The 22475-nt window shown below is 35.5% G+C and overlaps 1 protein-coding gene across 3 annotated transcripts in view; it reads left to right on the top strand.

The window, feature by feature from the left end:
• Nucleotides 1-22475, top strand: part of DCAF17 (DDB1 and CUL4 associated factor 17) — a 56622-nt gene that overhangs the window by 11473 nt on the left and 22674 nt on the right. For all 3 annotated transcript variants that reach the window (XM_055307902.1, XM_055307903.1, XM_055307900.1), the window contains exons 6-14: nt 1500-1589; nt 3761-3865; nt 4161-4266; nt 9577-9719; nt 13374-13483; nt 16311-16401; nt 17112-17195; nt 19593-19748; nt 20709-20851. In XM_055307902.1, coding sequence (XP_055163877.1) covers nt 1500-1589; nt 3761-3865; nt 4161-4266; nt 9577-9719; nt 13374-13483; nt 16311-16401; nt 17112-17195; nt 19593-19748; nt 20709-20851 — 1028 coding nt within the window. The remainder of the gene's footprint in view (nt 1-1499; nt 1590-3760; nt 3866-4160; nt 4267-9576; nt 9720-13373; nt 13484-16310; nt 16402-17111; nt 17196-19592; nt 19749-20708; nt 20852-22475) is intronic.

Below are 22475 nucleotides of genomic sequence, written 5' to 3'. Positions count from 1 at the left end.
AATATCAATAAATAAATCTTTAAACATCAATAAGGTGAGAAGTTTGTTTCCAGAGAAAATTGTCTGCAAATTTGTTAGGAAAGAACCAATAATCTTGGTTTCTGAAGAATGGATAAAAGTTGCTTACCGTAAACTTAAGAAATACCCTTTAAACTACTCTGGAGAAGTACAGCAGATTATTTTACATTCCATAGTGGAAAGAAAGTGACAGAACCTTGTTCTTCAGAGTAAGGGAGCTATCTGTTTCAAGCAGAGAAATCACTCAAACTTTAACTATTGGTAATTTTTTCTCATTTCTCATAGACATGACAGTGTAATTCTACTTTCAGATGATGTGACCATTATAATTATGTGTCTTTTGATTAGGCTCTTTATTATTAAATTCCAATTTATAATATTCATATTATATTAATATAACAGTAAAAGTATAATGACAACATAATTATGTGTTATATATGTTAGAAATATATTTATAACATTTTTAATAGAGAAAATATGTTTTATTATGCAGTATATAAAATGTTTTTGTTGAACAGTATATAAAATATATTTTGTTGCTAAGAAATATTTATTGAGGGATCCGTGGGTGGCGCAGCGGTTTAGCACCTGCCTTTGGCCCAGGGCACGATCCTGGAGACCCGGGATCGGATCCCATGTCGGGCTCCCGGTGCACGGCGCCTGCTTCTCCCTCTGCCTGTGTCTCTGCCTCTCTCTCTCTCTCTGTGTGACTATCATAAATAAATAAAAAATTAAAAAAAAAAGAAATATTTATTGATGGGGTACCCGGTTGGCTCAGTTGGTTAGGCATCTAGATACCTTTGTTTCAGGTCATAGACTCAGGATCCTGCGATTGGACCCTGCATTGGGCTCTCTGCTCAGCAAGGAGTCTACTTCTCCCTCTCCCTCCGTGTTCTCTCTCTCTCTCAAATGAATAAATAAAATCTTTTTAAAAATTCCTTAAAGGGAACCCTGGGTGGCGCAGCGGTTTAGCGCCTGCTTTGGCCCAGGGCACGATCCTGGAGACCCGGGATCGAATCCCACGTCGGGCTCCCGGTGCATGGAGCCTGCTTCTCCCTCTGCCTATGTCTCTGCCTCTCTCTCTCTCTCTCTGTGTGGACTATCATAAATAAATAAAAATTTTAAAAAAATTCCTTAAAAAAAGAGAAATGTTTACTGTTATGTTTATTTTTTTATTTATTTTTATTTTTTAAGTAGTCCCTATACCCAGTGTGGAGTCAGACTGAGCCACCCATGTGCCCTCATGTTCTATATTTACTGTTAGAGACTTTTGTGTGTATATACATGTGTGTTGAAGGGCTGAAGGTTTAATGGACGTATTTTGAACATGTATGCTTTCTTGTTTGAGAAACTTTGCAATGTTCATAAATTGAAAACATCCACATAACTGTATGCTAGGACAGATGGATGTTTTCAACTCATGAAAACAGTGTTTCTGAAATTCTTTTGAGAACTGCCTGTAATTTAACCTTTCCTTTCAGGCAGGCATTCAACAGCCTGTTTTGCTGTACCTTGCAGTGTTCCATGTTTTACCTTTTTCACTCATAGGGATTCTGGAGATCAATAAGAAGGTAAGAACTTCTTATTTAATTGCAATATTAATTTTTTGATAAAAGATGTAATATAGTTGTTTATTTATTAGATGTTTTGATTGCAAATATTCCCCTGGCTGTAAAAAGCTTTCTGATCTAGTTTGTTTCATATCAAAATACATGAGAATGTTTCATTTACGAAGAAAGCCTAATCATCCTTTCATCTTTCTGCATGTTTTTATGCCTTTCAAGTGGATAGTGTTGAATACCTTTGGTGTCATTAACAAACCTCTACTTTATAAAATTATGAAATGAGTAAGGTGGGTTTTTTTCAGAGGGATATTTCAAAGCTTGTTAAAATGACCAGTAGGAAGATGAAAAGCTGCAACAAAAAGAATCATTTTAATTGCAAAGTATAGATCTAAAACTTGTTTTATGATGCATAAACAAGACATAATTAAATATATGAGTTTTCCAACTCATTCAGTTATAGGTTTTATTCTTGTCATTGTTCCTGATTCATGGTCTGTTATATGGGAGAGAAAAAAGGACATATTTCCTTTGAGTAAAAGAATCAATAGCCTTCTACTTTTCCATTAACAAATTGTTACTTAGTCTGGGTGGATAGTTATTTATTGGTGTTTTCTACTGGTTTTTAATTATGCACTTCCAAGTATTACTGAGGCCAAATCTTCAGGGTCCACTAATAGTCATTAGCAAATAAGATGAACATATTAAAAAATTTTGTATAAGTATAGTATACTAAACTACATAAAGGCCAATGAATAGTATCAGTTACTTATATACTGTTTTATGCCAGGCATTTTGAGTAGTTTATAACTTTGTAACATACGGTGGGTTCAGTTTGGAAGTTAAGCAGCTACCCAAGTCCTACATAAATAGAGAAGCTGGAATTAGAACCTAGATTTGACTCCAAAGTATGAACCAATTTTAAAATAGAGTGGCAACTTTATTAGAGCACTCATTATTTGAAAATATGTTTGAATTACACAACTCCTCCTTTTCAAAGTGGAAAACAAGGATCAGCAAATAAAAAATCATGAGCTAGTCACATCAAAGCAAAGCATAATTATCCTTGTAAGAGATGACAAAAAAACACAACTTATGAATTTAATTATTTTCTTTGTGTGTGTGGATTAAGTAATTGTATATGCTTATTACAATCTAGAACAGGAATGAACACTTAGCTAAGTCATAAATTGTTTCTATTTATTCTTTGATAATAATTGGAGGGATTTGGTTTTGATTAGGGTTAGTTGGAATTGAAGCGTATGTTTCACCTACTATGTATAAAAGACTACCCAGGGGCCAGACTCAACATGTACTTTAAGCTATTTATTGGGGTAGTAAATCTTCACTAATTTGTCTTGAGTAGGAACAGAAACAGATTTTCACTTAATTTCCACTTGTTCTTTCATTGCTATGAATATTTGTCTATGTTGGCTTTCGTTAAATATTAAATAGGCACAGAATCAAGTTTTTTTTGTTGGTGGTGTTTATCAGAGCTTTGTGGAGGATTATGACAGGATCCAATGCATAGAACAAAAACAGAAAGGGAACAAAGAGCCAAAGCCACACTCAAGGTTAGCCAGGCTAAATGTCTCTATAAGTACTTGCATGGTCTTTAACACCTTTAATTTTTATATGACTAAAGTATCAAGCAGTATTAGATATTTAAAGAACAAAGTAATGATAAAATTCTGGAGTTGGCTATTTCTCATTAGAAGTACTTTCTTAGATCCAATCTTTTCACTTTTTAGCTAAAAACTAAGTTTCTTTATAAATAACATTTTAGCATGAAGAATAGGTCCCTAAATTCATTTACTCTACTACATACATCCTGCATAGTAGAATTAGATGGTCTCAGTGTATGCCTATGTCCATGAGGAATGGGATGTTATTAAAAGATATTGACAAAACTGTAGAACGAATGGATGAACCAAATGAATGGTGCAGAATCATTTTGATGGTTAAGTGCTACACTCATTAGTGCTTCCTTTTGAGACTTTAGTGGCCTACAACCCTAATGACACTTTAACTTCAAGTCTCTAAATTATACTTAAATTATAATGGTAGGTAGCTGTGTTGTAGTGGTGACCTGAATATTAAGCAAATGCACAAACCACTGTGAACACTCAGAAGATTGGCCTTCTGGTCTTTTCTCAGGTGATATCTACCTTTCCCCTCAGATTTTCGGGAACGTTACAGATGCTACCTTATCTCATGGAATACTGATTGTGATGTACAGCTCAGGACTGGTCAGGCTCTATAGCTTCCAAGCCATCACTGAACAGGTAGAGAAGACTGAAATTTGCCATATTAGAATAACTCGAGGTTTGGACTGAGGTATGATTTTTTTTTTTAATGAAATGCTTTTAGAGTAAGGCACTTGTGTAGATTTCAACTTGACAAAACTATACAAATGCGGAAAGACAGAGTAACTTTAAAAGAGGGGAGGGAAGATAAACAGGCCCTTGAATAAATAAAGATATTTTCTCTGTCGTATACATGTGAATTTGATTTTTTTCTCTCTTCAGACAGCAAATAAATAGGTGCTAAAGCCACCATTTTGTTTTGTTTTGTTTTTAGTTCATGCAACAGAAACTTGACTTAGGGTGTGCATGCAGATGGGGTGGGACTGCTGGAACTGTAGGAGAGGCTCCTTTTGGCATTCCTTGTAATATTAAAATCACAGGTATGGCTACAATATATATAGCATTTTTTCACCTTAAAAAATAAGTGGTCATATAATTATTTATTATAATAATCCAGATGTTTCTCATAATTTAATGATAAACTCAATTCATTTTACTTGCATACAGCGTATTCCTTGTTACTGAATAGGTGTTAACAAAATCTATCAGTTATTCATTGAACTGGGGATACTGAGTCTGTTTGACTTTGAATTAGGGGAAAGTGAAACCCAACATCCCTGATAAGAAAAAGGCAGATTAAACTTATCATAGGAAATATCTTTTCAGATTCTCAAATATCAAAAAGTTACATAACAGGGTTTTTTAAAGTATAGAAGTATATAAAAATATAACAGGATACTCATTTATTGTTGGAATCCTTTGTGGAAGACAGTTTGTCGATACATATCAAAGTTTTCAGTGTATATACTCCTTGAACAATTCCACGTCTAGGAGTTTGTATCAGATATATTCACATGTGTACAAAATGACAAATGTACAACATTATTTCTAATAGCAAATGTTTGGAAGTAATGTGTAGATTGGTAGATGACACTAATATATCATTATTTGGCTGTATCATAAATTTAATTGTTAAAGATTTTTTTGCCTTGGTATAGAGCAATTCCCAATGTATGTTATTAAGTGATAAGAAGGAGTGTAAAATTATATATAAAAAGCTTCATTTGCATAAAGAATTCATGTTCACATGTTAAAAGTGTACGTATAAGCATATACTTTTAGATTTGCTTAGACTATATGGAAGGACACCCAAAAACCTGATAAACAGTAGTTACCTCAGAGGGATACAGGTGAAAGAAAGACTTAGTTTTCTTTATATATCTTATCATAATTTTTGAATGTGGTGCTCACGTTACTTAACCTTTGCCACAATGTAGTTCCTTGTTTATGCACATACACATGCAGTTCCTTGAAATTTCAAGAATTTGACTTATATACCATTTTATGGATGAATTCTAAAATTGTCGAACCAATTACTAGTTTGGACATATGGGTTGTTTTGATTTTCTGTAATTACGGGTAACATAAGAATACTCCTGTAGCTATCAGTGATTCCTGCCTGAATCACTTAGTTAAGGTGGGGGGTGGGGGGAATGGCCACTTGAAAGGATTATGACATTCCTTCTGCCTTTACTAATGGACATTTTTCTATAAATAAAGACTTTCACTCATCACCCAGGGATGAACTATAATTTCTCCCAAAAAAAGTCAAAATAAATACTTATTCTTTCTCTTTAATTAACAATATTTAAATAAGGAGTTGGTTTAATAGTCACTTCCCATGGTGGCAAATATTTTAGAGGTCAGCACACATAGACTCATGGATTTTTATGTCACCAAAATTACATACAGTCATTATTCTTAATGATGTTCAAATTGCCCCAAATTTGGCCAATGAGAACTCCATTATGACATACCCATAATAGCTTTGGAGAATTTCTTTGTTTTCTGGAACAGTGATATATCCCAGGTATATCTTTTATTTTCCTTGTCCAATGATCTGACAAGGAGCCATTTTAGTAGAGAACACATCATCATTGACTGTGTTAGTTTCCTAGAGCTGCTGTAATACCACAGACTGGTAGCTTTAAACAACAGAAATTTAATCTCTTAATGTTTTGGAGGCTAAAAGTCTGAAATTAGGGTATTGGCAGAGACGATTTCCCCTCTGAAGATTCTAGGAAAGAATCCTTCCTTGCCTCTTCTAGCTTCTGGTTATTGCTGACAATCCTTGGCATTTCTTGCTTTGTGACAGCATAATTACCACTTTTTCCTATCTTCACGTGGCCTTCTTTACTCTGTTGTCTTTGAATTTCTCTCTCTCCTTATAAGACCACTAGTGATGGGATTTAGGAACCCCCCTTTATCCAGTATGACTTCTGCAAAGACTTTGTTTCCAAATAAACTAACATTCACAGATACTAGGATTTAGGACTTTGATTTATCTTTTTGAGACAGTTCAAGGCCAAGATCTAGTTGTGTTCAATGCAATTGGTTGTCTTTATTTTTTGGTGAACAGAGCTGGGAAATATATTAAAACAAAAATTCATTAGCTAATTCTCATACTTCCAATTTAATTGTTCTTCGATTCTATATTTGTATTTCTTTTGACTCCTACTGAACTTCTTGAATGCTAATAAAATGTTATCCTCTTATATATGTGATAATCTTAAAATAGCCATATCAGTGCTACCACTAAAAACTGAAGTCTGGTACGAAGGTTTGGATATCTCTGAAGTTCCTTTTGTCCTTAGTGTACAGTCCTACAGAGTAATGTGTTCAAAAATTATTTGAAATTATTTTTCTATATGATTAGGTTACCAGCTTTATGTAATTGGGTTCATTTGTTTTAGTTTGTTTTCAATTTTAGGTTTATTTTTCCCTTTTGACTTTATTCTTAAACTTGTAAAATGTGTGCATATTTCAAAGGTCAAAAGATATAAAAAGGTCAAAAGATATATAAAAAGATATAGTCTGAGAAGTTTTGTGTCCATACATAGTCCTTTCATTCTGTTATGCCCTCCCCCTATCCTAACCTGTTCATAAGTCTCCATTACTTTTAGTTTCTAGGTTAGCCCTCTGCTGTTTGTTTTTATAAAAATAAGCAAATGTATGTATGTATTCTTTAAATATTACCTTCTTTCTGGGGATCCCTGGGTGGCTCAGTGGTTTAGCGCCTGCCTTTGGCCCAGGACGAGATTCTGGAGTCCTGGGATGGAGTCCCACATTGGGCTCCCTGCGTGGAGCCTGCTTCTCCCTCTGCCTGTGTCTCTGCCCCCCCCCCCCGCTTTCTATGTCTATCATGAATAAATAAATAAAATCTTTAAAAATAAATAAATAGGGGATCCCTGGGTGGCGCAGCGGTTTGGCACCTGCGCCCAGGGCGCGATCCTGGAGACCCGGGATTGAGTCCCACATCGGGCTCCCGGTGCATGGAGCCTGCTTCTCTCCTCTCTCTCTCTCTGTGACTATCATAAATAAATTAAAAAAAAATTTAATAAATAAATAAATAAGCAAACAAACAAATAAATAAATATTACCTTTTTCTTATACCAAATGCAGCCTATTGTACACTCTGTACCTTGTATTTTCACTTAACATGTATCTAAATTTTTAAGCATTTATTTAATAGAAATACATAAGATTACCTATTTTTCTTATTGAGATAAAATTGATACATATAACATTAGATTGATTTCAGGTGTACAGCATAATAATTCGATTTTGCCTGGGACAAGTCCTTTCCCACTTGCTAGTAATTCTTCATAAATCAGGATAATGTCTAAGGCTAGACATTAGGAAAAGAGGGATTCTCGATGGTTTTATCCCTTAACCATATTTATTCCAGGAGCTACTTCTATAGCTGTAAAATTACAAGTAGAGGCTTTAGACAAGCATACAGTGGCTACTTAACCAAATGCAACATGCAGTCATCCACAAATTCAGAAGATGGTCCTCCAAAACCAACTGGTCCTTTATATCCTGACCGTAGCTTAGGAAGGCCCCCTGGCTCCAAGAAATAACAAGTGTTTGTGTTATAAATGTTCCTGGATGCCTTTCTTCTGCATCCTGTTGTTTCTTATCTTTTTTGATAATAGACATTCTAATAGATGTGAAGCAATAGCTCATTGTGGTTCTGATTTGTATTTGCCTGATACATTCCCTATATTTTAAAATTAAAGAAAAATCATGTCCTATTATAGCCGTTCTTTTATAAACCATACAACATTTTGGACAATTTATATTAAAACTCTGAAGTATCATTGCTTGACCTTTCACAGACTCAGAGCCTTATTAATAATAATTTTCTTTTTAGTGCCTCTCTTTCCACAGTCTAGCCTGTAGGAGCCTCTTTTGCTAGCTCTTATTCTTTTAACACTATACTGACATCCTTGTAAATATCCTTTATAGCAATAACTGGATGGTTCAGACCTCCTAAAATTTCTTCAGTACAAGACATGAAATCAGCTACTCTCAGAATTTCTAGGACTCTTTAATTGAAAATAGTATTAGAGATCAAAATTTGGGCTTTTGAGGTTAGTGGGGACCCATCAGAATTGTGATGAACAGATTCCTGCTGCTCTTTTGGGTCCATTTTTAGCAACTGCTGAGAAAAGTATTTCTTTTTAAACACATCATTTTGGATTGACTTTTTTCCCTATTGTTATATCTATTTTTTATTCTCTATAACATATACCTACTTGAAATTTTAGCCCCAAATTCAAACTCTAATTATATTTTTTCTTTTTATAATTTTGTCTTCATTCATCATCATTTGATAGCTACCATATTATCACATGATGTTTGTACTTCTTTCATAATTTACTTAATTATGATATCTTGGTGTTCTAAAGCTGCAGTACCTTCCACTTACACATTTCCCTAAGAGTAAATGTGTTTTGCTCTACTTAAAATTAGTTGCCATGGAAGAGAAGAACTAAGAGGCACCAACAGACATTTCTTTTATGGTATATGACTAGATGCACCTAAACTAGTTGGGACGCCTGGGTGGCTCAGTGGTTGAGCATCTGTCTTTGGCTTGGGGTGTGGTCCTGGGATCAAGTCCCACATCGGGCTCCCTGCAGGGAGCCTGCTTCCCCCTCTGCCTATGTCTCTGCCTCTTTCTGTGTGTCTCTCATGAATAAATAAAATCTTAATTAAGAAAACAGTAGTTAACTTGTCTAAAGATTATATTTATAGTAGTGGCTAACCTTGAATAAATTTCCACTGTAACAGGACCTATCCTAAGTAGTTACATTCATTATAATTAATATCACTTGTACCCTGGAAATGTTAAGACTGCTCTCTTAAAGTTTGCTAAGTATAACCTGTTAGTCTGGAATATGGAAGATTGCTTCCTCACACCTGAAGGAATTATTAGACTTAGTTACCTTTTAGGATTGTTATGAGTGTTGGAAATAGCATCTAACCCAGAGTCTGAGACATACATGCCTAGTAAATGGCAGCAGCTTTTATTAGGTGTACTTTGTACACCCATCGTAAACACCTTCAGCCCATTTTTTCTCTCCACTCAGCTGCAGGTCACACATACCCTGGAAACAGATGTCTATAATGTTGACCTCATAGCATAATTGTTGCCTACTAGTCTTCTCTTTTCTTATCAATCAGCCTCTTTCCTGATTATATTTTATTTCTCGAGCATAGTAATTCTTCATTAATGGAAATTCATAGATGGTACATGCAAAGAAGGGTTAAATCAGTTTATGAATGAGTATTCCAAGGCTACCAGAACAGAGAAACTAATAAATTCCTTTTGCCTGTCTCTACAGACACACCACCACTGCTCTTTGAAGTGTCCTCTCTGGAGAATGCTTTTCAGATTGGAGGCCATCCTTGGCACTACATCATCACACCTAATAAGAAGAAACAGAAAGGAGTTTTCCATATTTGTGCCCTAAAAGATAATTCCTTGGTAAATCATGAGTGATAGACTTCTTAGTAGTAAATTTGTATCAGAAATTCTTTATTTTCTACTTCTATAATAAGAATTCCTAAGAATTGCTTTTTATTTGTTTGTATTAATAATTCATAAGCAGTGTTAGGTACAGAAGAATACAAAGCATATAACAAACACTTGTGTGTACTATCAAGAATTTAAAAGCATTAAGATTTGAAAATTCTTAGAAACCAAAGATTTCTCATGAGCTCTCTGCAAAGCATCTTTGAAGCTCCATAGTGGGAATTATTGATGGAATATGTTCAGGCTGCCTCTGAAATTGCTGGTGCAATATGTAGTTAGTTTTGTTTTTTCATGGTTTGCTGCTATTAGCTTTCTAGAGCAGAACCAGGTAGAACTCTGTTGATCACAATGTAAGGCTTGAAACACCTTGAGTTTTCAAGAACACTGTTACGTTACTTATGGCAGAATAGGAAGAAATGCTGCATGGTAAGACAATAGAAATTTCTACCCCTTGGGATCCCTGGGTGGCGCAGCGGTTTGGCGCCTGCCTTTGGCCCAGGGCGCGATCCTGGAGACCCTGGATCGAATCCCACGTCAGGCTCCCGGTGCATGGAGCCTGCTTCTCCCTCTGCCTGTGTCTCTGCCTCTCTCTCTCTCTCTCTGTGTGTGACTACCATAAATTAAAAAAAAAAAAAAAAAAAGAAATTTCTACCCCTTGAATTAATTTTTCTTTATTTTCTTTTTGAAAATAATTTAGGCATGATTTATCATTTAATTTAATTTAATCTAATTTAATTTAATAAATTGAGAGCCTAATGTCAGGCATGGCAGCTGGGGACACATTCCCTTCCCTCAAGTTGAAAGTACACAAGTAGATAAATAAGATGCAGTCTCTTAAGTATAGTGATTAAGAGACGTGCAAAAGAGTGAGTGCACAGGGAGTGGTGGAGGAGTTCTTCCCTGTCTGTTTTGTACTGCTGAGTTAGTGTAGTTTATTTCTGGAACCTATATATTTGATATATCAAATAATCTGACTTTTCCTGAAGCAGACTCAGCTCATTTCACACCCATCTCTTCCAGAATCATGCTCAGTCATTGTCGGACTCGGTGACTTTTAGTTAGAGGCCACCTTTCACCACGCTGAAGATCAATACGGTCTTGGGTCTGGTTATCTGTTTCCATTGATTTTGCTACCAGGGAACACTGTGTATAGTGTCTTCTAGTTTTCTTTTGTGGGGACGTTGTTCTCTTTCATTCTTTCATTTATCTATCACATGTGGCAGCTCCTGTTTGGCCCAGCCCAATGACATCGTCTTTTACAGTGGCCTCTCTAGGGGCTGTTTCCTGTCATGACAAGTCTGTGATTTATCACCTCACAGCCACTGAACATGCTTTAGCCACCAGGATGCGTCGCATCTCTCTTTTATTTAACTTTTATATAAGAACTGGTAATACATATTAGTGCATATGTGTATAAAATGGCCTCCAACATCTATATCTAGGATGCCTGTCAAGTACACTCCTTCCGTAATAACTGATTATAGCATCTAGTCAAATCTACATTTCAACATATTCATAAATTGCCAAATCCAGAGGAAGTTTTCAGTCCTTTCGCCAGATAGTTTTGCAGTAATGACATTAACTTAAGGATGCATATGCCCATTGCTTCCCCGCCTGTTAGTCAGAAGAGTAAATAACCCAAACACATGCAGCCAAACTGAAGAATTCAGAAAATGTTTCATAGCTTTCTGTTAAACTGAGCTTTAAAATCTAGCATTCTGGGATGCCTGGTTGAGCGTCTGCCTTTGGCTTAGGGCGTGATCCTGGAGTCCTGGGATTTAGTCCCACATCAGGCTCCCTGCATGGAGCCTGCTTCTCCCTCCATCTATGTCTTTGCCTTTCTCTCTGTCTCTCATGAATAAATAAATAAAATCTTTTAAATAAATAAATAAATAAATAAATAAATAAATAAATAAATAAATAAATAAATAAAATCTAGCATTCAAGCACATAAAAACTGCAGAAGCTGGCAATAATGCTGCCTTATATTTAACACAAAGATGATATTTCTTTTGCATGTTATAGTAATTATCATAAAGAGAATTGTCTAAAGAAATATGTGTGGTATGTACATGTTTTATATTTTAAACAAAGGGGCATTTGGAGCTAATGCCATCTTGGACACGTTAATTTCAGTGGTTGCAACCAAAGTGCCTAATTAAATTGATTCCCTTATATGTATAATGTAATAATACTGCCATTCCTTTTAAAAATTATTAGAATACTTATAAAATTCCTGAAAAATTAAAACATTTACTAATACAGAGAATGTGTTAAATTCCTTTTTTTTAAAAAAAAAAAAAGCATGGCATACAAAGCACTTATGACATAGTACCCCACCTACTTCTCTAGTTGTTATATTTCTTTTGTAGGAGCCAAAATTAAATGTTTTATTCATATATATGCATATACATGCTATATGGATTAACATTGTGGTGTTTTGGGTTTTGCCATCTCTTCTTTTTAGCCATTTTGTGCTCATCCCTTGAGGCTTGTGTAAGCTCTGTTATTACTTCATGGAATTCTGCTCACCTGGGTTGAATGCTTGATAATATCCTATGCATGGCTTGATTACTTTGTTTTCTACACTTATTTCTGTTTATGTTTCTGCTTCCCTTCCTGATTATGAGCTTTTTGATGGCAGGTGTTATGTTTAGTTCATATAAGGTACAAATACCTAGTTTGATATTTAAAACATAGTGTTCTGTCAGTATATGCTAATGAAATTGGTAAGTTAAGGTTTTTAAAACTTTCCCAAGTATCTAGTAAGAAAGGTGGTATCCCTGCATTTTACATTGTAGAAATTAAAGAAATTTAATGAAATTAATGTATCTATATTGGTAGTAGTTCCCAGTGCTCCTGTGTATAAGGTAAAATATTTATGTACATATGCAATCCTATATCACGGAGCTATCTTTTTCTTTATTTTAATGTCTAAATGTCCTACGATGAAGTAAATCTCTACTTGCCTAAAAGGCTAAGCATTATTAGACCATTTCTTCATTTTTAGAGGTTAATGTCTGACTTCTCCAAGGAGATTATATGACCTGTTTCTGAGATTTTAGATTGGGTTGCATGTTTTTCTTTGTGCGTTATAAACACTCCTTTTGACAGTTTACTGGGGATAGGCAAGGGAGGCAGAAGTTATAGGGAACTGTGTGTGCATGATTATACAGAGTTATATCATGGAACAAGTCCTTGGACCTCAGAATCAGAGCAGCTGTTTAGCACGTGTAAAACATTGAGGAAATGATTCATCCTCGTATATCAGTTTCCTCATCAAAGTGGGGATAATAATATATGCTTTGAGTGTTGTTAAATGAAATGACTCTAAAATATCTACTGCAGTGCCTGACACAAATTGGATACTTGAAATATAATAACTGTTAAGTTACTATTCCTGAGATAAATTGTGTGGTACAGAGTAAATGTTCTGGATTTCTCAAGTATGAGTGTCCTAATTCAATTCTTTTACGTATTCCAGTTCAACTGTTGATATTTTTTCTTCCTTGTACCTTTGATTTGCTGATCTATCACTGATGTTAAATTTGAAACTTATTTTATTTTCCCTTGCTCTTTATTTTCAATATTTTTTCCCAACTTCAGGCAAAAAATGGGATCCAAGAAATGGAATGTTGTTCTCTCGAATCTGACTGGATCTATTTTCATCCTGATGCTTCTGGTAGAATAATACATGTTGGCCCAAATCAGGTCAAGTGAGTATTTTTATTAGTTACTTTAAAGTGAAAAGTAGCTTTTTGGAAGCATTTATTGGCATGTTTATTTTTGCCAGCTAACTGTTGACTCAGTTGTAGAAATAATTAGCTTGTTATAGTTGGTTCCTTAGAGACTGGCATCTAGAAAACTTGACTTGATTCTTTCAGCCTCATCAGTATTCTTTGTAGGTATTACTCTTTGTTGATATTACATTTAAATAAATTATTTAATGAATGACATATGGGTAAAAGGAGATTCAGATTGGCTTGTCCTCATCATGTTTTAATTCTGCAGGATTAATGAGAGATGATTTGTGTTTGTTCTGAAAGACAGCTTCAGTGCTGAAGTTATTTTGCTTTGTTGACCTACATCTACCATCAGGTTGACCTTTCCTTCCCTGAAACACTCTTCATTTAGCTTCCCTGACACCTCAGTTCTGAGTATTTTCCTCCCTCTTTGATGTGTCTTTCTTAGTATCCTTTCATGTTCTTTCTCTTCTGCCCACACTTTAATTATTGGATGTCCTCAGGATTTAGACCCTATTTTCTTCTCACTCTTCATTCCCTTTCTGCATGATTCTATTTATTCCCTTGGCTTCAAAAATCGTGTATATTCCAAAACTCCAAAATTTATGTCCTATCCCAAACCTCTCATCTAAGCTCATGCCAGAAATCTTGAATTCAAAAGGGAACACTCTTTATCTTTCATCAGTACATATACTCATGTGCATTTTCTCTCTCTTTCTCTCTCTCTCACACACACCCCACCCATATATCCCGTGAGTCCTTTTTTTGTGTTGTTTTTGTTGTTACTAAATATTTCTTAAATCTGCCTCTTTCTTCCCTTGGCCACTGTCACCATGTTGGGCAGATCATTGTCATGACTAGACTGGACTATAGTAATAGCCTACTTACAGGACTTCCAAGAATCCAATTTTGTACTCCTTAAGCCTGTTTTCTTCTCAGCAGGGAGAGTGATTTTTTAGAACCATTAACAAACACAAAACCTAACCAAGTGGATTCTGTTTTAACCTTTTTATGGCTTCTTGTTCATGAGATAAAGACCAACATACTTATCATGGTCTGAAAGACCCTCCTTCCACTCCGTTTTTACTTCAGTCATGCTGTCTTTTCAGACAGCCAGGGACCTGCTTCCTCTGAAGTGTGTTTCTGCTCTCTGTTCCCTTGCCTAATTTCTATTCATATTTCATTCCCAGCTTAAATATCCCATTTTCATAGAGTCCTTCCCTGATACTCCTTGTTAGATTAGCTCTCGCATCATATTTTCATTGCACCCACTGTGTGATCTTCCTCTAACACAGCAATTTTAATTAAATATTTGTTTGATTGTCTGTTTAAATATCTAGCTTTGGAGTCATCAGCCCCATAATGACAGGGAAAGAATCTGTTTTGCTGATACCTATAACCCAATATTGAGCATAGTGCTTAGCACAGAGTAGGTGCAAGTCTTAAAGACTATAGTTCACTGTGGTTCAGCTTTAGTAAACCTTTTAATGTTTGTTGCTATCCACTTTTTCTTTCTTTCTTTTTTTATTTTTTTAAGAGCAAGAGAGAGGGAGAGGGAGTTGAGGGGCAGAGGGAGATTGAGAATCGTAAGTAGGCTCCACTCCCAGTGCAGAGCCTGACCTGGGACTTGATCGCACAACCCTGAGATTATGACCCCAGCTGAAATCAAGCATTGGACACTTAACTGATTGAGCCACCCAGGCGCCCCATTACCCACCTTTTAATAGTAGTTTGAGCTTATGAAAATAAGGTCCACAAAGAGTGTGTGCCCTTTTGCCAGGTTCTAGAAGATAGGCACTTTTAAGTATTGGCACTAATTAAGATTACAAATTGAGTAATTTAAAATATAATCTTCTTTCTTTTTTTTTTTTTTTTAAGATTTTGCTTATTTATTCATGAGAGAGACAGAGAGAAAGGCAGGGACAAAGGGAGAGGGAGAAGTAGGCTCCTTGCAGGGAGCCCGATATGGGACTTGATCCCCAGACCCTGGCATCACACCCTGAGCCAAAGGCAGACGCTCAACCGCTGAGCCACCCAGGCATCCCTAATCTGATTTCTTTGTCTCTGGCAAACTCTAAGGCTTCTGGCTCTCCCTGGCCACAGTAGCTGCTTCTCCCTGCCCTTCTCTGCCTGCATTGAGCTTTGAGAACTTTAAGCTTTGAGAACATTGTGCTTTTGAAGCTTGTTAATGCTGTGAACAGATTTGCGTGGGCGGTGAGCAAATTATTTTCTTTTCTTTTTTTTTTTTTTTGCTTAATAAGCTTGATCCATGAGACCATTTGCACTCAGAAAACCAAAATCTTTAAATATAATCCTACGATAAAAGTTATTAAGTAAATTGTAGTTTTTAAATATTAAATTAAATATTACTCTTTCGTGAAAATTCTTAGTTCAGGTTTAGTTGCTAATCCAGTAAAAAAATGCCAATATCTACTATAATGCCATGTTAAAGCAGATATGTTAAAGACCTGTTGCAGGATGACAGATAAAGTTCTTTAGAGTAACTTTCATTCAGCCAGTTTGGAAGATGGCTTAAGCCTGAGGAAGCTGCTTCATTATCTGCTTCAGGAGTACCTGTTGTCACAGGTTTTTCTGTTTAACAAAATATCTGAATTTGAAGGAGTTTGTGGACACTAAAGTGATCAGACATTAATATTTCAAACTCAACAGGAGGAGAGGAGAACTAACTCAGTGTTGTTCCTGTAATTTTCATTTGTTGAGTTTCATTTCAGTATTTAAACTTTGGCACTTTGATGATGTGTTGGGTCTCAGGTTCTTAGAATCTTTTTTCCTTTTTCAGAGTTTTAAAGCTAAATGAAGTAGAAAATAATAGTGCCCAGCATCAGATCTCTGAAGATTTTGTCATTTTGGCCAACAGGGAGAAGAATAAAGTAAGCCAGGAATACTTTAAATTTCTTTGTATCACTGTCTGTTTGAGAATATAGTGTACAAATGTGTTTGTCTTTTAGTGTGGCTGAAAAGAACAGCACAATAAAAGCCTGGGTTTTTTTGTCTACATAGGTAGCTGATCTTAGCCAGCCCCATGCACAATTGAGATTTGAAAAGAGTTGATTATATTGAGCTTATTTTGAGCTTACATTTTGCTAATTTCTGTTTCCTTTCTGAGTTTCTATTGATGAATTTTTGACCTTTGGGTTTAGTTAATTGTGCACACTTACAGTAGGTTGGGGTAGATATGAATCTTTAAAGATCACATACCATGCTTTAACTCTAGATAGTTCTTTTCCTTTAGTGTGCAAATTAAGAACATGAAGAAAATTATGCAGAGAGAAATTTCCAAAAGCAGATCCACTGTTGTATTGCTGTACTTATACTATAGCAAAAATCAGAAGGGCGAGTGAAGTAACAAATCTGTTACATTTGTATTTATCGTTTGCCTATTTTGGTATTTTATCCATAAATTTATTTTAGTGAAGTATTTTTACTAATTGGTGGATCAGAAATCTGATTCAGATTTTTCTCAGTAGGGGAAAGAATTGTAGATGTTAGATAAGGATTGGTTACTTAATGAAATTTAGTACAGTTTTGCTATTTATTGCACATAATAGGACTCATCTTTTTATTTCTTCCCATATGATAGAATGAAAATTTACCCATTGTTACAGCTTCTGGACGGGTGGTGAAAAGAACTTTTAACCTTCTGGATGATGACCCAGAACAAGAGGTATTATTTTAACCAGAGATAACAAGCCAAACTAGTGTATACTAGCCCTGTGATTTTTAAATTATGCTTTCCAGACTCTGGGGTAGAGGTTGGGGGTGAGTAGTTCCATGCAAACTTCATTGGTAGGATTGTGCATGGTATTTCAACTAGTGCATCCCCATCATCCTCTTTTTTTTTTTTTTTTAAAAGATTCTATTTATTTCCTTGAGAGAGAGCGATCCGGTGAGAGAGAGAGCACAAGCAGGGAAGAGGGACAGAGGGAGAGGGAGAAGCATGCTCCCCAATGAACAGGGATCCTAATATGGGACTCTATCCCAGGAATCCAGGATCATGACCTGATCCAAAGATGGATACTTAACCAGCTGCCATCCTCTCTTCTCATACTGGAATTATTCATAAGATTTGATTTGCAGAAAGATTCATAGGACTGAAATAATTAGAAAACAACTAACATTGTTTTGTTTTGTTAATGAGCACACTTTCTAGGGAAATTTCTTAATAGAAAATATTTGAATTATATCTTGATGACCTTATGGCTTTTGCTTTATTTTTTACTTCTGAGACGTGAGTATGTTTGTTAATGATTGTGAGCTAGGGAAGAAGGGTGTGAGGGTGTGATAAATTAGTTCAGCCTCTGGCCTGAACTTGACATCTCCAGTCACTGAACTGATATACTTTTATCCTTTTCTTTTAAAGAGGCATTGAAAGTTCTTATGAAATGAACTGACACTGGTCATGCTTCAAATATATAACTGTTGCATGAATACTAAATCTGTTTAGACCAGATAATTGGGTTGATTGTGTGATCATTTCTAGGTAGAAACATTAGAGTGGCCTTCTAAGGATAGTTTTTGAAAATATTTTAAAAAGGTTGGAGGTGACCTTTTTGTCACCTTTTTTTTTTTTTAATTTATTTATGATAGTCACACAGAAAGAGACAGAGAGATAGAGGCAGAGACACAGGCAGAGGGAGAAGCAGGCTCCATGCACCGGGAGCCTGACGTGGGATTCGATCCTGGGTCTCCAGGATCGCGCCCTGGGCCAAAGGCAGGCGCTAAACTGCTGCACCACCCAGGGATCCCTTTTTGTCACCTTTTGACCAGTATGTGGCTAATCTCAAAAAGAAATAGAAATAGGTGTATATTTATTTTATAAGGTATATTTTATAAAATATATATATAGTTTTATATAAAATCATATATAAAGTAAATACATGTATATTAATTTTTTGAATCATAGAAATCTATTGAGAACAAAGCAGAAAGCTCCTGTATATAAAACTATATTTGAGAAAGACAGACTAAAATTACCAAAAGGTAGCAAAAATAATTTACAAGGAGAAGATGGTAGCAAAGAGAGAGATACTCTGCATCAAGAGATTAGAAAACAAAGACTTATAGCCTGTAAAAGAGAAGCTGAAAACTAAAATCAGTGACACCCAGGCAAGAAGTCTCCTCTTTGAAGTTTGACCAAGGTAGTATTAGGGCAAAAGTAAATAAAGAGGAACCACATATAATAAATCTCTGTAAATTTTTATGTCATGGGTAGTAAAAGCAGAAAATATAAATAGATTAAAAAGCAGTTTGACCAAATGTGAGTGAATGATTAATATATGGTGATTCAAAGAAACTTGCTATGCCTGCCAAAATGTTCCTTCCTGTGGTCCATCCCTGGATGGCTGGCAAGGATCTGCTTCCCCTGTGAGGCTGTTGGGAGTCCCAGGTTTACTTCTTAAACAGAGTTTGAGGTTAGAGTTTTCTCTCTTAAGTCTTTACCACCATTAATCATTTCCAGCTAACTACTCTCATCCCAGTCCTGTTCCCATGGGTTGGATTTCAGTTCCTAATTAATATTCTTCTGCAAGTATAAACAGCCTTTTTTGCTTTCTTTAGAGTACCAAAACATTTTTTAAAAATGGCAAATAGAGTCATAAATAGTATGTGATAAGCTATCAGTTCTTCTTAAAATGGCTTGTGTTTCTCTGGATAAGACCATTCTGACAAAGTGGGTAGTTTTTAGGTTTCAGAACTGAATTTCATATATTTAGTCCTATCTGGGAACCGGTGAACATACATATCAGAGGCAGCAATTGAATACCTCTTTTGAATTTGGAGAAGTTCTAGTTTGCTGTCATAATAGAAAATTTTAGCAGTACTTTGGCTGAGATCTACATAGACTTGGTTCTGTTAGAATCTGTAGGATACTGCTTAAAGTCTTCAAATCTTGGGACTTTAGTAGGCAGAAAGTAGAGACACATTTCTACCTATGCTCTCACCCATTCATTCTTTCTTTGTTTTTAAAATAAGTAATAGAATAGTTAAACTACAAATAGAAATAACCCTAACTAGATAACTGGATTTTGTCCCTCTTCTCTGCCTTCTCCATCGATTCCCTGAGACTTTTAAAATTGTGGACTATGAAGATGAGCTGGACTTGCTTTCTGTGGTAGCTGTTACTCAAATAGATGCTGAAGGAAAAGCTCACCTGGATTTCCACTGTAATGAATATGGAACTTTACTTAAAAGCATTCCACTAGTGGAGTCATGGGATGTGGTGAGTAGAATGTAATACAAAGTTGTAAGAATTTTCTTACTAAGTGACATTTGTTGAAATAGATGTTACTGTGTTCATGTCAGTCCAGGGTTATTTATACCCATAACCACATGAAAGAGGATATCATCCTGCAGGACAAAATGAGTACTTCTTAAGCCTTCCTTCCCTAGGAACTAGAGGATGCCTCCTTTCTAGAGGACTTAAAGATAAAGTTTTATGTTTTATTCTGAGACATATTATTTCCTTACCATAGTCTTTGTTTCTTTTTTTGTAAGTTTGGTAACATTTTTAAAAATGGAAGTATGCTGTATTAAATCCCCCCAAATATTTAATAGAGTTGATATCTAAGCATGTAGGGTTTCCAGGCACTCTTGGAAATATTTGCCTACTTTTTAAATTATTATAGAATATAAAAACTATAAGGAAGAGTAGCCATTATTTTATCCAATCTTTTTTTTTTTTTTTTTAATTTTTATTTACTTATGATAGTCACAGAGAGAGAGAGGCAGAGACACAGGCAGAGGGAGAAGCAGGCTCCATGCACCGGGAGCCCGACATGGGATTCGATCCCGGGTCTCCAGGATCGCGCCCTGGGCCAAAGGCAGGCGCCAAACCGCTGCGCCACCCAGGGATCCCTAATCTTTTGTTTTTTGAATGGAGTACCTGAGAGGTTTAGCAACTTGCCCACTGTCACACAGTGAAATAGCAGTATAGGCAATAGAATCTGGGTGTTCGGACTTCTTCAACGAGAGCTGTTTTCATTTTCAACATTTTGTGTAATACTTTTCTTATAAGTAATCTGCATATTCATAATAATGAAAATAAATTATTTCAAGCAATTTTTTGCTTCCAAGTATATATTTGAAGATCCCTAGGATAGGTGCTGTGACATTTTAGTGATATAATTGTGAATATGGTTGTGTGAAGAGGAGATTTCATTTGACTATGTTTTTATTACAGACATACAGCCACGAAGTCTACTTTGACAGAGACTTGGTACTACACATAGAACAGAAACCCAGCAGGGTCTTCAGCTGCTATGTTTACCAGATGGTTTGTGACCCTGGGGAAGAAGAAACAACGAACAGAAGTTGTGAAAAAGAGTGAGATAATTTTAAATTTTGACAAGTAACTTATGAGACTTTTAGCCACACGCCCGAGCAGCTATGTTCAGTCCTCCTTTTTGTTATCTGCATAGCAAGTTTTCCAGTATGTTGACTTCAGATGACTGTGACTTCTTTTTTTTAAATTCTTGCCATATACAGGGCGATAGGGACTTCAATTTATGGAAAGATTTTTTTAGAATGACACCCCAAGAAGCCTAGCATTTTAGAGCTTTTAGCTGGGGGATGATACAAATATGAAGTGTTGGGGAGCACAAAAGACAAGTTAATTTCAGTTGTTGGGGGAGGGTTATTGATGGAGAAATATTTAACATGGTTCTTAAAGGATGGTATAGAATTTTTATAGGTAAGACTAAGCAGGAGAGACAAAAAAGAAAGATGTAGAAGATATAGAAAGAAATCCCCTATCCTCTATACCAAACTTTGCCTAAGGGTAAGAAAAGAAGTCTGTAATGGAATACTTTTGAGCCATAAATGTATCATCACATTTTTCTAAATCATATGTATATATATGTTTTGTATTTATATGTTGCATTAGGAATTGGCTCTAGTTCCCAGATTATCTTTTCTTCTATGATTTTATTCTCTTGGCTTGGTATTCCCATTGATTATTTATGTTTCTATCATAGACTAATATAAAAGATTACAAGAAAACTTTAAGCCAGATTCTTTTCTGATATGTAGCTTGTTCAGCTTTTAATACAATTAAAAATGTTGTACTCATTTCACCGTTCTGCTTATTTGGTGGGTTTTCCAATTCTGCTTAGGCAGTATTTTCATAACTATGCAATAAGATAAAGAAAGGTATCCTGGATCCCACCAGCTCTGCTCCTTGTAGAAGAGTATAGATAACATCTCAATTCCTACTAGTGTGTGTATTGACTGATTAGTTACAAAAGATTTTTGTTTCTATCTTAGTTGTGAAACAAGTATTTTTTCTTCTTTGTTAGGACCAATCTAAATATAATCCTGAACTCAGATAATCATTCTTCAGATTGTTAAATAAAAGCAACCTAAGGGAGAAAGTTGTTTCTTTTTGCTTCCTGTTTGAGAAATCCATTGCTGCAATCCACATGTTCAGCACATTTCTCTGATTCAGCCTCAAAAGAATAGTAAAAATAGAAGAGGAGGAAACAGCAGTAAAAATCATTGCTGATTCAAATTTAAGGTTAAAATATGGGATTGTAGCTTGGATAATTTACAATAAAATCTTTCTGTTTTGTGGGGCGCCTGGGTGGCTCAGTTGGTTAAGCGTCCAACTCTTGATCTCAGCTCAGGTCTTGATCTCAGGGTTGTGAATTCAAGCCCCATATTGGGCATGGAGCCTACTTAGGAAAAAAAGAAAGTTAAAATCCTTCAGTTTTTCCTTTGATTTTGGCTTGATCCCATGTTAAGAATGATGTGAATTTTGCCTTTTCTGGCCTTTGAAGTTTCTAGATACATTTCAGGCTTATTATGTATGATCAACAGGGCTGAGGAGAGAAGATATTAACCTATTCCAGACATCAAGAAATTAGTAGCAGAGTCCATAAATTTAAAAGAAATAAAAGGAACAAACCTAAAATATAACTGTCTTTTGCACGATAGAAAAGAAGATTGCTAA

This window comes from Nyctereutes procyonoides, unplaced genomic scaffold (assembly GCF_905146905.1).
Source record: "Nyctereutes procyonoides isolate TBG_1078 unplaced genomic scaffold, NYPRO_anot_genome, whole genome shotgun sequence".
NCBI classification, from domain to species: domain Eukaryota; kingdom Metazoa; phylum Chordata; class Mammalia; order Carnivora; family Canidae; genus Nyctereutes; species Nyctereutes procyonoides.
This window is presented reverse-complemented; position numbering and strand designations above follow the sequence as displayed.